At 35.4% G+C, this 15,805-nt stretch overlaps 1 protein-coding gene and 1 long non-coding RNA gene across 2 annotated transcripts; one reads left to right on the plus strand and one right to left on the minus strand.

Moving 5' to 3' along the window:
• Positions 1 to 2,321: 2,321 nt before the first annotated feature.
• Positions 2,322 to 3,462, plus strand: LOC147501990 (uncharacterized). Its single transcript, XM_086606972.1, has one exon. It carries the CDS (start codon positions 2,851 to 2,853, stop codon positions 3,247 to 3,249), a length of 399 nt encoding a protein of 132 aa, XP_086463098.1. The 5' UTR covers positions 2,322 to 2,850; the 3' UTR covers positions 3,250 to 3,462.
• Positions 3,463 to 10,618: 7,156 nt separating this feature from the next.
• Positions 10,619 to 13,527, minus strand: LOC147501991 (uncharacterized). Its single transcript, XR_015220211.1, has 3 exons — positions 13,442 to 13,527; positions 11,716 to 11,819; positions 10,619 to 10,837 (listed from the first exon to the last, which is right to left on the minus strand). It is a non-coding gene; the product is annotated as an uncharacterized LOC147501991 (long non-coding RNA).
• Positions 13,528 to 15,805: the final 2,278 nt, after the last annotated feature.

Genomic DNA, 15,805 nt, shown 5'->3' on the forward strand with positions numbered 1-15,805 from the left:
ATGGTTTGTTTTGAGGATAACCTGAGCTAAGGATGAGCTGAGCTGAGGATGAGCTATTTTGAGGATGGCCTGTTTTGAGGACGACCTGAGTTAAGGATGAGCTAAGATGAGGATAAGCTGTTATGAGGATGAGCTATTCTGAGGATGAGCTGACTTGAGGAGGGGCCTGTCTTGAAGACGACCTGAGCTGAGGATGAGCTGTTTTGAGGATGAGTTGAGCTGACTTGAGGACGGCCTGTCTTGAGGACGACTTGAGCTGAGGATGAGCTGTTCTAAGGATAAGTTGAGCTGAGGATGAACTGACTTGAGGAGGACCTATCTTGAGGATGACCTGAGCTGAGGATGAGTTGAGCTGAGCTGAGGATGACCTATCTTAAGGACGACCTGAGCTAAGGATGAGCAGAGCTGAGGATGAGCTGATATGAGGATAAGTTGATCTTTAGCTAATTGGAGTAAGTTTGTATGTGTTTTGGTATTTTGGCCATAACTTTGGCTACAGTTGTCAGAATCATGCGTGTGAGCCCAATTCGGAAAGATCTCGGCGGCTCACACGCTGTCACCACCTAGCTTTGCTCCGTGGTGGCCATTTTCGAGGTCAAAATCCACTGTTTTTCCCTCTAAAATCACTTTTTTCTATTTTTGTCCGACCTGAGCTGATGATGCGCTGATCTGATGGATGACCGGGATGAGGACGACCTGGAGGAGGATGACCTGGCTGAGGATGACCTGAGCTGAGGATGGCCTGAGCTGATGGATGACCTGGCGGAGGTCTTTGCATGAGATTTGGCTGAGGTTTTGATATAGCTTTGTGATGAGTTGTGTTGTTGTACGGGTGTGCGCTTCTCCTCATTGATATTAACATGCTCTAAAATTTTTGTTTGAGAGTGGTTAAATCAGCACCTTAGTTGACCTGGTAAGGAGTGACCTGTAAGCTGGATTCCTGGATCTGTATTGTCACCGATTCGCCGTAAAGGAACGTGTGATATGGTGGTAGTTGCGACCACCGGGTTGGTAATTGGATTGATTTGCAAGTGATATGTAAATCTGAAATATATCTTGCAACATAGAAGTGTGCACAGATTATCCGAATTGATCTAAGATTAAAGATTAGTATAAATGAATGATAGTTGAATGTAAACTTATCTCTTAGAACGCTGACTTTTCGCTTACTGCCATTGATAGTTGAATGGAAGAATGTTGATTGTTCTTCTCTGGTGGTTTTACCAAGTTTTGTGGGCTTGAGAAAATGATGTGAATGCTTTTTCTCAAGAAAACGAACTGGCAGACGACGCCAATGTGGAGGTACAGTTTAGGCATGACCTTACAATCTCGGAGAATAGAATTTGTATAAGATGTTTGATCAACTTCGTGTCGGTGTTCTAAGTTGCCTCACGATCCAGCTTCTCGATGAACCGAATCAAGTCGACGCGTAGTTCATGTTGAGTGATTGAGTGGGAGATGGAGACAATGTTAGCCTCCTTTTTGGGATGGAGAAGACGTCTCCTTTTATAGGCGTATATCCCCCTTTTGTGCTGTCTTGATGATTGGTTTTACTCCTTCCGTTACGAAGTAATGATCTGTCATTAATGATGCTGTTGACCAGCTTGCAACGGTTACGTTTCCTAGGTCGTATGCACGACCTGTTTGTAGTCTAGACACGTGGTCTGCCACGAGTGGTTGAGAGTGGAGGGTACTGACAGTACTGAAATTTGAAGCCCTAGCTACTATATCCATACTATAAAATATCGAGATATGAGTATTTATCGATACTCAATTTCTTGATATGTATTGTGGATATATTTTTCTCTTTTGAAGTATTTTACATTGTTTCACATGTAAATATCGTAGATATATCCAACATATAAATAAATTTCATAGATATTATATATATTTTTTGATATATCACGATATATTTTTTGTATTTATTTAAAAATAATGGTAAATATTAAATAAAATTATTATACTACACAAAATATCACTAAATATCTCCAAATATCACAATATATCACAATATTGTTGATATTATCAAAATATAACTGATATTTACAGTATTATATATTTCTATATATATTGCGATATTTTTGTATCCATCACTGAAATCTCAATAGATATCACGATATTTTGTGCTATGACTATATCTATCAATATGAGAGTATGAGACAAAAAAAAAAAAAAAAAAAACACGAATCGAGCAACTTACAAGCTCATACCTCACATTACACATTTACACAACATTTAACATCTCGATCGAAAAATTGGTGACACAAACCAAAAATAAAATACGGAATCCAGTGTCCGATTTAAAATTACACCACATTTAAAATATCTGATTTATAATATCTCTACTATTCCAGGTACCAAAACAAATTTGGGAACAAACAACTCCAAAATTTAAACAATTTTAAAAAATTTGAACAAATCTCGCTGAGTAATTAACTAATTTATCAACGGATAGTTTGATTTGTTTATCACTAAAAGAGTGAAAATCAACGGATACTTTTGAATTTTTGATAGTCAGGCAGTCAGCACACTTCCATATTCTATACACCACGTAGTTACTTCCATATTCTACTAACCGACCATATTCAAAACCGCGTCACAGACTATTTCACAGCTTAGACCACGTTGTGTCTTCACTCTTCACATTAAACAGCTAAGACTTTTAAAACAACTCCGTGGACTACACGATAACGCTTTACTCGTTTTTCTCACATAACCGACTTTCTACTCTACTTATATAAACCCCACCTTCACTACCAACCTCCAACAAAAAAAATATCTCTATACTCAAATTTCTCTCTGTAGTTTCTCTCTCACAGTTCATTATATCCTCTACAGTTTATAACAAAGATGGCCTTTTCAGTTTCTAGCGTTGGTCTGTTCTTGCTCTTTGCAATGTTTACTGGATCTGTTATAGCACAAGGTCCAACCAGGGCACCAGGTGCATCACCAAAAGCGTCACCACCGTTGGCTACACCCCCAAAGGCTTCAACCCCACCACCAGCAAAGGCACCTGCTCCAGTTACAACTGCTGTACCCACACCATCAACTGCTCCTTCAAAAGTTCCAGCTAGTTCTCCACCATCACCTCCTTCTGTGGCTCCAGTTGGATCTCCTGGTACTGGTTTATCACCTGTTGGATCTCCTGATGGGACTCCTCCTCGTCCTAATAGCGGTGCTGCTTTGAACAGAGTTGCTTTGGGTGGATCTGTTTTAGTTGGAGTTTTTGCTTCTGTTTTATTGATGTAGATCTTGAGATTTTCTGATCTGATGAGATTTTTAGAATAGGGGTTATTATTATTATTTTTTTAATTTCTCATTTTGTTGAATTTTTTTATTTATTTGGTGTGATTGTTATGGTTGTTTGCTGATGATGATGAGACAGTTGTTATATTCGATTAAATCTAGTCCGTTTATTTTGCATTGAGATTCACATTGCTATAAGATTTTTCTATTTCTGTACGGGTTATCTTTCTTTTCTGTGTGTGGGTTCTGGCATGTGCTCTCTTGGCACACGATAGCAATGTATTTGGTGAGGAGGGTGAGGGAAAGAGTAACACGTGTTACTGAGGTAGTTGTCGTTTTACTACCTTTTGGGCTGGAAGTGGGATGGGGAAACGAGAGGACAGCTGGATAGTGGGGGCTGTGATGAGTTGTTTGGTTTTTGTTTGTTTGGAAAGTGCGTGAAGGAAGCTAAGCATTTTTGTGCATGTGAGCACGTGGTTTTCTGTATCTTTGTTCTACAGGTGTCCCATGTTTGGTGGCTTCTTTACAGGATGGAAAGAGACTATAAGGGTTTTGAACTCAACGAGGTTCTTTTGTTTAGTAGTAGGTTTTACCAATTGCGTCTAACCGTGGAATTGGACTAGGAACTAATACGAATTTTAGTGGCTATCTGCGAATGGAGTTTGAGTCACTATATCATAATTCAACCCCAATGTGGCAAACCTAATAATAACAAAATATGGATTTGGTAATAAAATCGACGAGGATGATTTAGTTCGTTAGATGAACATGGATTAAAATTCAGCGATAATACATGAATACATGAATACATGATGCATTTTAAGCTACATTTTTCAAACTTGGTTGGATCGTGAATTGAGTTTAATTCAGCACTTTAGCTAGCTAGTTATTTAGTACGATGAAACTTTAGAAACTTTAACGGGTACCATAATGACTTGGTTCCATATATATATTAAATCGGAGAGTTCCAAAAAAAAAAACACTTTGAATAAAAGTTATTCGTTTGCAGTTTTTAGCACATGGTACAGATAACAGATGTACAGCCGTAGCGCAGTTTTCAAAAGTATTACAGTATTACCACGCCCGGCTTTATTCTTTGCCTTTTGAAAGTATGAACTCACTCACCAACTTAAAAGTCCGTCGAGGTATTCTTAATGAGCCCGATAGAAACGTATTTTCCTAGACGTAAACCGGGTAATTTTATCTATACACAATTTCAACGCACGCATGCTTCCTGGACACGAATTCAGGCCAGAATTCAAAGGCAACTTCGATAAATTTTGTAGAATCATTTGATGATGTTTAAGTTTTTCTTTACTAAGTGAAAAGTTGTAAAATTAGCTGATATTGGTAGGGATGATCTTCAGAATTTGTAGGCAACCCCAGCCAGGTGGAAAGAGATACAACAATACAATGTTTAACGGTCAAGTTTGTATAAAAAAGAATGTAAGGCTAAGTCCAATGGCATTGTGCGCTATCCCACTGTAACACAATAGCACAAGGATAATGTTAGTGGGATGGTGTAAGTGGCACCTAATGGTTTCTAAATCATCTCCCAGTGCCAAAGGCGTGAAGAAAATATTCGAATTTCTATCCATCTCTCCCAATGGCGTGTAGCCCAAATCAAGCGAGTATTACCAAAGACCACTTCTAGTGGTGTACAAACACTTTCTACCTGCCATTTGTAGTGGTGTGCTAGCAAAATATATTCTACCCGTCTTTCAGAGTGGCGTGTAGACTATACGCCATTATGCTAAAACTCGCGCTATGTATAGGTAAAATAATAGTGATAGTGTTAATGGGTTGGTGTTTTGACAATCACGATTTTTGCCATATTTGGTGGGATGGCGCACTATTGGGCATAGCCTAAAACAAACTAAAATCACCATCTTTAACGGGTATAAGTTGAGCCTAGCTACTTTGGGGCTTGGGCTTGGACTTGGGTTTAGGGTTGGTTCTCATTTTGATATCTGTAAATGTGTGTTGCATGGGTACAGGTACGAATGTTGGGGTTGGACACAAATACGACAATTCGAACACAGCGAGGTCTGAAAATCAAGACACAGGGACACAACTAATATTATAATTTTTTTTTTATCTAACTACTTTAATGAGAATGATTCGGTGAACAGTAGATGTTTCCGATTATATCCCTATCCGGTTTCGATTATTACGGTTATGTTAGAATTGAGATTTGTAATAACATATGTGAGGGAGGGATAAAACCATCAATTTGTACAATAAAATTCAGACACTTCTTCTTGGATTTATCACACTGTCCTCAATTTTACAAACAACTAGCCTTTAAGCCCGACCATTGCTGGCCTGCTATATCTATAGTTAATTATCAACAGTTATTTTTTTTCAACATAAATACAAACTACATCAATATAGAAAGCCAATAGGCTCGTCCCCACACTTTGTGAGTATCGCTGCCCTTTTCACCAAATATATATATGTAAAAAGAAGATAATAGATTGAAGGAAATGAGGAGAAAAAACCCAAGAAAAGAATAATGAACTTGATCGGTTTGCCAGCTTCTACAAATTTAGTTCTCGACTTTCTAAACTTCTTCCCGTGTTATGATATGTTTTCCTGTTTTGCTTCTCTCAGAGCTACTGTGTAATTGAAAACATTGACTTAAAAAAAATCTAGAGCGATGAAGTGAAAAAATAAATAAATAGAAAAACAAATAATGAAGACAACAAAGAAACATAATTTATGTGTTCTTTCTAAGATTAAAAGAAGTATGTGTGATAGGTTACAGGAACTACATATTGTATGTTGCTTCAAGGATATTGCATTGGATAAATCAACTTCTACTGCAACAGTTAGATCTTCCAAGTAGAAATATCCATTTTTCTAATTGAGATATTGAATCCATATGATCCATATTCTTCTTGTGTGTCCAATCAAAGACTGAATTAGCCATATTTGCAATAAGAATAAAACATATTGTTCTCCATTAAGCCTACAATTCCATGCATCAATTCATATTTAAAATTGTTTGTGACTTTTACTTTTCACAGTAGTAATACCCTACGCCAGTTAGAGGACACACCTCTTATTGAAGAATACGCGTTCAATTTATAATTCTCCGAAGAACACCCTTCTTCCATCTTCAATATCAAGTGTGATTCTAAGATTAAAATAAGTATGGGTGATAGGTTACTATGTCGAGCTTACTTAGCTTGTCAACTATGTCTTCATTAATTGTACTCAATTATATCTTCCCTTCAAGAACCAGATCACATTATTCCTTTTAGATTATCGTTGTTAGAAAGCTATTAGAGCAAGACAATAGAACTTAAATACATGAAGCTCCAACAATTTATTGATTGGAAAATATGAATAACCCTAGGGATACAACATCAGCAACTTTGTTGTCATTCCACTGAGAAAAAATGTAAGAAATAATCCCAGGGATACAACATCAGCAACTTTGTTGTAGCCCCCAACTAATACTTCAGGGCTATATAAAATGGACTGCCAACAGTCCTATGCAAACTTTGCTTTGCTAAATGAAAACCAAATTGCTAAAGAGACGATGTCTATGAATTATAAATAACAATGAAAATTAGTCAAAAGTACTTGATTTGATGGAGGTAGCAAGGCTAAATTGTCCACACGTTCCTGAAGTAAATTGTCCAACTTCTATTTCCTGAACATGGCAACCACCATAGCAATAATCAAAGGCTTGTACAAAAAAATATGTCCCAACCAACACAAATGCCCCGACCACAATTTTGTTGTGTTTGTCTCGAAATAATTGCAAATAGGAATAGTAAGAAAAGTAACACTACGTAGTAATCTATAGAAAGTCTTAGTATGGACTAAGAAGTAAGAAAAGAGAGACTATGGAGAATGTACCTGATCGGGTTCAATATCAACTTTTGCTTTACCCACTGCAACTTTCGGATGCACCAAGCTTTGTTTGCACAATGGTTGCCACAATAAAACCATCTATTGGAAAAGCCTCGCAGAAAATTACTTTGAAAAACAAAAATATACTTAATCAGTTTTAAATGTTGAATAAGATATAAGAGATGCTTCATTAACATTAGCACCGTGTTCAATAAATAGATGAAACCATGATGACATCATACCAACATCTTCATATTACACTTATTGCCAATCCTAGAACACCCTTAGCCTGATCCTTCAACTATGGCAAAACACATTTTAAAAAAGGGGAAATGCTTATGGATCATGAGGAAGTCTATGGTTTATATGCTGGCATTAAAACTGAAATAGAAAACTATATGACCTTATTCAAATATGGCCTTGTTCTACATTTGATCAAGTTTCAGTTCTTCAAAATCCTTTAAAACAAATACAAAACTAAATCACTCAAAGAAAACATAAATTTTGAAAGTTTCTTCCGAGAAAGTGGAGAAACAATCAGATATTTACAAACATCCGAAAAATTAATTGAAAAAAGAAATCTGAAATCCAGAGCGTAAAATCAAAATCAGTAATATTCAACTTACTTTTATCTCACGCACTAAGTTAAACGCTAGCGCAGATTTACTGCACATGGTCTCAAGAGAATACTAATAGAATCCAAAACTATCATTAGAAAACACAGAGACATAACTGAAAGTCAGAGGCATGCCTGAAAATCAATTGTTAAACAATAAAATCATTACAAAACAATAGTATGCATAAATCGATTTTAGGAAATATTGTACAAAATTAAAACCAAGATTGAGACTGAAATTGAGAAAGAGAAGACACACACATGAAGAAAAGAGAGCGGAAACTGAAAAGATTGAGAAAGAGAGGTCCTCCAAAGTATCTTTGTTGTTTGGGTGAACTAGTGTTACCCCCCTACTAGATGAGCCAATTAGGATTTCCCCCCCACTAGATGGGAAATTAGGGTCTCCCCCCTAAACACACACTCAACTTGGTTTGACTGTTAACTTTCAAGTCAAACAACTGAAAATGACATAAATGCCCCCACCTAATTAAAATTGAATATTTTCTTTTTGAAAACAATGAGGGCATTTGTGTAATTTTCAATTATTTGACTTAAAGTTAACAAATAAACCAAGTTGACCGTGGTGTTTAGGGGAGACCCTAATTTCCCATCTAGTGAGAGGAAATCCTAATTGGCTCATCTAGTAATAATACTAGTTAACCCTTGTTGTTTTCACATGAAATGGTCCATCAACATATATGTTTTCGAAACAGGGGCATTTTCCACATAAAAGTGGCCTGATATGATAATACCCAATTCCATGAGCATCACTACTAATGTAATGCACCCAGATATATAACATAGTGATACTTATGATGTGTACCGGAAATTATTCAGACGGACTTTTGTAATCAACCCAATGCTAGAGATAACTTCGTAATAACTATTTATATATTGCTCACGATAAGTTTTTTAGTTCGACTTCTAACTTGAGATCATTGCAAACCAGTAGAACATCACCCATTCACCTGAGATTGCGATCAATACCCTGAAACAGAAAAAAAAAACATAGTTAATGAAAACTAACAATGTTGTTCACTGAATATCTTGTTAAGTCAAGGTCATAATGCATCTTGCTAATTCAAGGACATAAAGAAGAAATTCAGAGTAGGAAAATTTGTTAGTATCATACCTGAGTAAAAAATAGTGACTTTTCGCCATGCTACTGTCATTGAAATTACATAAACATTATTACGTAGGAGGTAACAATAATGCTAGTAATAGGGAATAAATTTATATTTTCATTTGAAGCAAGCATTTCGCGTTGTACACAAAAAAAAAGTAACATGCTATAAGACTTAGTCAACTCCCACAACCATTTACAATCTCCCTGAAATGTAGTTTTGATAAACATGAAGTTGTGTCTCACCTACATTTCAATGGGAAAAATTCGAGAAACAAAAACTGCAGTATAGAGCTTTGATGTAGACAGGCAGACTCCACAAATTTATTTACAGTCACGTATACAAATCAACAAAATACATTTTAAACTAAAAATATATGAGAGAACTCAATGCTTTCAAATTTTACCATCAATGCATCTATAGAAGCTTGGATGTGATGGTAGTACCGAGGACATTCTTCCTCGCTAAGGCAGTAAAATTTATATAGCTCCCTTAGGACATTCTTCCTCGCTAAGGCAGTATAATTTATATCATAAGTTGTTTTTATGTTAAATTTTAGCAGTTGCTATCACACAAATATCTATACCTCTAAACCTCCAGCAATATAACAAATATAGGATTTGCACTACCATGATAGATTAACTCAGTCTCGCCATTGTTGTTCCTAATATTCCCTTCATACCCATTTCCATTTGCATTTACTAAGCTTCCAAATTTCTTCAGGTGGTCTAGCCAACTTCAGTAATAATACAAATATACGGAAAAAAAAAAAAACAAAAGCCAATATATAATAATTTTAACCTGAAAATCCCAAATAAAATTAGGAAAAGCACTTACAACTATTTAGGTTTGTGAAATTTCTTTTGCGTCTGCAATATAGATTATACCTATATAATATGTAACACCTAGGTCCAAATAAATCATTTGTGCTTTCATGAGATGAATCAATTAACACAAACTACAAACTTCTGCTTGTACTCGATCAAGAGAAAATTCACCTACACATGCCAATCAAGATATTTGTGCGGAGAGTTGTTGTTTGTTTGTTTGTTTGTTTTTTTCCCCCATGAAGGTATAAACCCTAAGATATCTGTTTTCTTTCTTGGGGTTTTGTTTTTTTTTTTTTATCTTTTTTTTGGGTTACGAACAATTGAAATTGTAAAAAAGGGCGTGTATTTCATTTTTTTCCTGCCAAATCATAGTAAAAGCTGAGGTGGCCACCTTAGAGAAAAAAAGGGACTAATGTGGCTTCTTGGGAGCATTCTCAACTGCTCAGTATTAATGGTCCCTTCCTAATCATCGACATAATAAAACAACTGAAATATTCTTCACTATGAAATTGTCTTGCATATAATAAAGTGAAAGAATAACTTGATTATTAAAGTTTAGTTTTATCTGATCAGAACAAATTTAGTGGATAACCATGGCTGTATTATTAGCACATATGATTGTTTTAAGATCAAAAAATAGTAAAAGGGTAGAGTGTCAAATTCCAAGATACCACCTTAAGATTAATTAAAAGCTCATAATTTTACACATGATTATTGCTACGTACTTTTGTGGAATAGATTATTAGAGAAGTATACTATCCTAGTAAAATATTGATGTTGAGACAAAAAAAGATTTATGAGACAATACTACAACCTTACATGGGCCAATACTAACATGAACATGGAGGATGAAGGGAACCACATATCAATCTACTTATCATCCTTCCTTTGAAATAAATAGAGCATAAAAGGGTATTGAAACAAAAACTCACCGGAAGTCAATGAGTACACATTCAGAGACAACTGTCTATGTCTAGGCACATTCTTCAACCCTCGGCTTAACTCATTAGCTCAAAAGTAGAATATATTGGTCTGTTGAGTGAGTCACATCATTCTTTTGCAGCTGCACACACTTTTCTAAGGTACTACCACCTTGTATTTCTTAACAGTGCAACATGCTAGACATGTTGATAATAATACAGTAGTTGAGTAAGAACCTACACGCTTCATCCAAAACACACATAATCAGCTAAAAGAACAAATTAAATGCTTCTTTATCAAACTGAATGAAATCGTGATAAGTATGACAATTCAACAATTAATAGCCATCCGGTCAAAGAAGAGGTTAGCAATCTTTACAAAAAAAAAAAAAAAAAAAGTGACTAATGATCCATTTAAACACTTTGTGTATTATTCTTCTTTAAATAAATAAATCAAACATCTCGGCATATTGTTGTGGGGAGAGTTACCAGATGGGGAACCGTTTCAAGCAAATGCAAGTACACAAAACACTTATCAAATTGCTAATAGCCTTTAATATAAATGTTCAATAATTAGCAATAAACGATTATCACCTTTCCCTCTTGGTTGTTGGATATATACTCAAATCCACACTGTTTTCTTTACGGTTTGTTCTTGGATGTATACATACCATGTCAATCCATCCAACTGATTGAGAAGCTCAAGCATGGTGCGTTGCAATTCACTGTGGCCATTGCCACTCCTAGATTCCATTCCAGCAGATCCAATGCTATCAATTTCAGCCATAAACATGATTGAAGGGGGATGTTCTCTATTGGAATATTAAAAGAACGGGAAAATATTTATGCATATAACCCATGGAAGATATATTATGAACACTATAAAGAATTGAAAGAGAGGGTGAATCATGTTCCAACTTTTAATCACAGAAACACTAAAGCTTGGTGATTAACTCGTTATAGATCGAAGCACCCAGATATCAAGAGTGATTGTTATTCGAACAAAACAGCCAATTTCACGTTTACCCACAATTTACATGCTATTATCAAATTACAAAATATAATGCAAATTTCAAACACATTGCGAATTTATTAAGATGGATAACTTGCAATACCTTGATTCATTCCAGTTAGCCATCCTGTTACGAAGATGAGCAATAACAACCTTCTTGGTAGCTTCAGTTGCAATAGGAAACACTTTAGATAAAGAACTGTGATTCTGAGTAGCCATAGAAAACCCCGTTTAGGTGATTGTCAACCAAATGTCAAGTTGATAACTAACACAAATAAGACAAAAACGACATAATAAAGTTTGGCCAGTATACAATGGGTAAGAGAATGTAACACAAAGGTAAAGAATCTACGACCTACAATAGTAATTAATCATTACTCGAAATATTTGTTCTATACATACACTTGCGAATGACTATAACTTGAAACTCAGTGGTAGGTATATACAATAGATTGATTTATGTACATATGAAATAGAAAGATACATATGAAACTTCAGGGAACTGTGTCATAGATATAAATAACGTCGAAAAAATCATAATACGTATCACACAGAGTGAGGTTGCAACTGAGCAAAAAAAAATTATGGTGAGGCTTAAATTATGCACCTTGAAGTAATCCCCATGGCAAAGAAAGTTTAAGATTAAAAAAGGACGAAGTTATACATATATTTCTTAATTGCCATGAGAAAAACTACATTCAAAGAGTCGAGTTCTAAGAAATTGGTGAGTTCCAAGAAAAGCTTGAAGCGAAACAAATAATGAATCTAGAGACACAAAGATTCAAGGTTTTTATCAAGGTACAATAAAATCAATTTGAGGAGCCAAATGAAAGTCTAAACTAAAATTGTAGCAAATAGGTGCTAACTAAAATAATTAGCATGAAGTGAGGACTGTTATTTAACGTTAAAAAAGTGAAAATGGATAGATCTAGTGAGCAACCCACACATTGGAAATTTTCTCCTATTCAGTTCCCTTTCAACTTAAGGCAAAGTCATTTCACTCGAATTATTTTGTTATTGCTCCAAAGAAAAGAAACAAATCCGAGAATGTAAAAGTTTGTAGAGTGGCAGTCTAAAAACATCCGATGTTTAAAATCAAATTTCTACAAAAAAAGAAAATAAAACAGATGTCCCAGTGAAAATAACTTCTTTTCGTGTAAATAGACTGTAATAATCAAAGATTGAACATTAACACACTCCATAGACTGTGAATAGCCAAATAATTTGAGGGAGTACTTGTCATATGTCAAGCAATTAAACCTGGCAGTCAACATTAATAACAACACCGCGCCCAGAATGTCTATTAAAAAATCCACCATTAGAATACACGGAAACCGTGGTGTGCAAACAATTCGAGCAAAGCCCAAAATCTAAGAGATTGTGTTTAGAAGGTTGCAAACCTATGTTACATGGGCACTCCATATTATAAAAAATAATCTGTGTTGAATGTGAATCCACGTATTTGCATCTAACACATATTTTATGTGATATACTTCAATTTTTTATATTTCACTGTGTCAGACACTTCATATCCATATCAAATACATACACACGTATTTGTGTCAATGTAACTTAGTTGCAAACAATCTTATAACACATAGAAACCTTAATGCCGAAAATTGAATGAGATAATGGGAAAAAAAGGAAGAATCAAAACTACCTAGTCTTGACGCCTTTTGTTACTTATATATTTAGCAAGATTAGGCCTAGGCCAACTCCCGCCCGTCCAATCATGGTGGCTGGTATAAAAATTTGTATATCATAGAGGTAAAAAAAAAATGAGAAATGGAAATACAAAATCAAAGTAATTGTTCGGATGAGAAGGGTACCTATTTTAGTACAAAAAAGTTTGCACTTGAACCCTCATTGCATAAACTCAAACTTGCTCTTGCTTGACGTTAGTTTACATATGCTACAATTCAAAATGAAAAGTTTGTTAAGTGATTTAAAAAAAAGGTAACAGACGACTAACACATAAGACCTATAATTAAAACCACACGATTTACAAACAACAACCATATCAATCAAGTGACAAAGTCTCCCAAAAAAAATTATATTTGGAGGTAAAAATCAACTACAATAAAAAAGAAACTCCTCTTCAAAAAACAGGATTCTCCTCATTTTCTCTCCACGTCTCTCTCAGTGACATTTCCTCAAACACTTTCCAAACAAATCACCAATTCAACAACAATAAAGAATTTTTAATGCCATTTTTGTAAAAATAAGATCTTTAATTTATGTATGATGTGATTTTGAGCTCAATGGTGGTGGGGAAATCAAGTAATGTTGAGGCTAGTGGGTTTAAGTATATGTCTATATTACATACACAACAGAAACATATGTGTTTGAGGTTTCAGAGGAAGCAATTGTTTTCACTTTCGTTTAATTGTGGATTAATGTTATTTGCATTGGGTTTGATTTCACTTTTTACTGGACACATTGCTTCTCATCTTGAGTATTACTCCTTTCAGTTCATGAAAGGAGCTTTGTCTACAAAATTGGTAAGGGAAATAGTATTTAAGAAAATTAATCACCTGTGTTTTCTCTTTCATGTTTGAAGACAAACCTAACTACAAATTTGAGAACCTTAGGGTTGAACATTGAAGAGTCTTTCCTTGTTAAGTTTATTATGAATACCTTGCCTTCTCAGTATGAACCATTCCAGATCCATTATAACACCATTAAGGAGAAATGGAATGTGAATGAACTGACCAGTATGGTTGTTCAAGAGGAGACAGGGCTTAAGCAACAAGGATTGGAAAATGTTCATCTCATGACTCAAGCCTCAGGATCAGGACATAAAGGAAGAAAGCCTCAAAATGGCAAGAAAAAGGCACCTCACAAGGATAAACCTGCTCATGCTCCTCAGGTTCAAAAGAAGGAATATGACAATAAGTGCAAATTTTGTAAGAAGGAAGGACACATTCAAAAAGATTGTCAGAAAAGAAGGGAATGGTTCGAAAAAAGAGGTATGTCTTCTTTTGTATGTTTCGAATCAAACCTTACTGAAGTTCCTCCTAATACTTGGTGGGTTGACTCGGTGCTATTGTCCATGTTTCTAATTCGATCACGATTAGCTTCTGACCCGAATCACAAACCCAAATGAGAAATTCATTATGATGGGGAATCGAGTCAAAGCTCCTGTTGAAGCTGTTGGGACCTTTAGACTTATCTTAGATAGTGGTTTTCATTTGGACTTATTTCATACTTTATATGTTCCATCTATTTTCAGAAACCTTATTTCATTATCTAGACTTGATGCTGATGGTTATTCTTGCTCATTTGGTAACAAATGCTTTAGTTTATTTAAGAATTCATGTATAGTTGGTTCTGGAATATTATGTGATGGTTTATATAGGATGAAACTTAATAACCACTTTGCCGAGACCTTTATGATTTTGCATCCTAAAGTTGGAACTAAACGTAGTCGTATGATTGACATGTCCTCTTTCTTGTGGCATAAAAGATTGGGGCATATCTCCAAAGAAAGAATTCAGAGATTAGTAAGAGATGGGATTCTTAAGAACCTAGATTTTACTGATCTTGGAGTGTGTGTGGATTGTATTAAGGGTAAACAAACCAAACACACTAAGAAAGGTGCCACAAGAAGCTCAAGTCTCCTTGAGATCATTCACACTGACATTTGTGGACCATTCACCACTCCATGCCTTAGTGGGGAAAAGTACTTTATCACTTTTATTAACGACTTTTCACATTATGGATATATCTATTTGTTGCATGAAAAATCTCAGTCAGTGGATGCCCTTGAGGTGTACGTTACTGAGGTCGAAAGACAATTAGATATATATAGAAAGGTGAAAATCGTAAGGTCTGATAGAGGTGGTGAGTACTATGGTCGCTATGATGAGTCAGGAAAACACCCTGGTCCATTTGCTAAATTTTTAGAAAAGCGTGGCATATGTGCTCAATATACAATGCCAGGAACGCCTTAGCAGAATGGTGTTGCTGAAAGGCGTAATCGTACACTCATGGATATGGTTAGGAGTATGTTAAGTAACTCTAGCTTAACCGTTTCATTGTGGCTTGAAGTTCTAAAGACCGCTGTGTACATTTTAAATAGGGTTCCCATTAAGTCAGTTCCAAAAACTCCTTTTGAGTTATGGACTGGAAGGAAACCTAGCTTAAGGAACCTGCATGTTTGGGGATGTCCAGCGGAAGTTAGACTTTATAAA

This window comes from Coptis chinensis, chromosome 4, assembly GCF_015680905.1.
Source record: "Coptis chinensis isolate HL-2020 chromosome 4, ASM1568090v1, whole genome shotgun sequence".
Lineage (NCBI taxonomy): Eukaryota > Viridiplantae > Streptophyta > Magnoliopsida > Ranunculales > Ranunculaceae > Coptis > Coptis chinensis.

Bases quoted from the DNA above. Each gene is read 5' to 3' on its own strand.
- LOC147501990 (XM_086606972.1), top strand. From the start codon at position 2,851: ATGGCCTTTTCAGTTTCTAGCGTTGGTCTGTTCTTGCTCTTTGCAATG.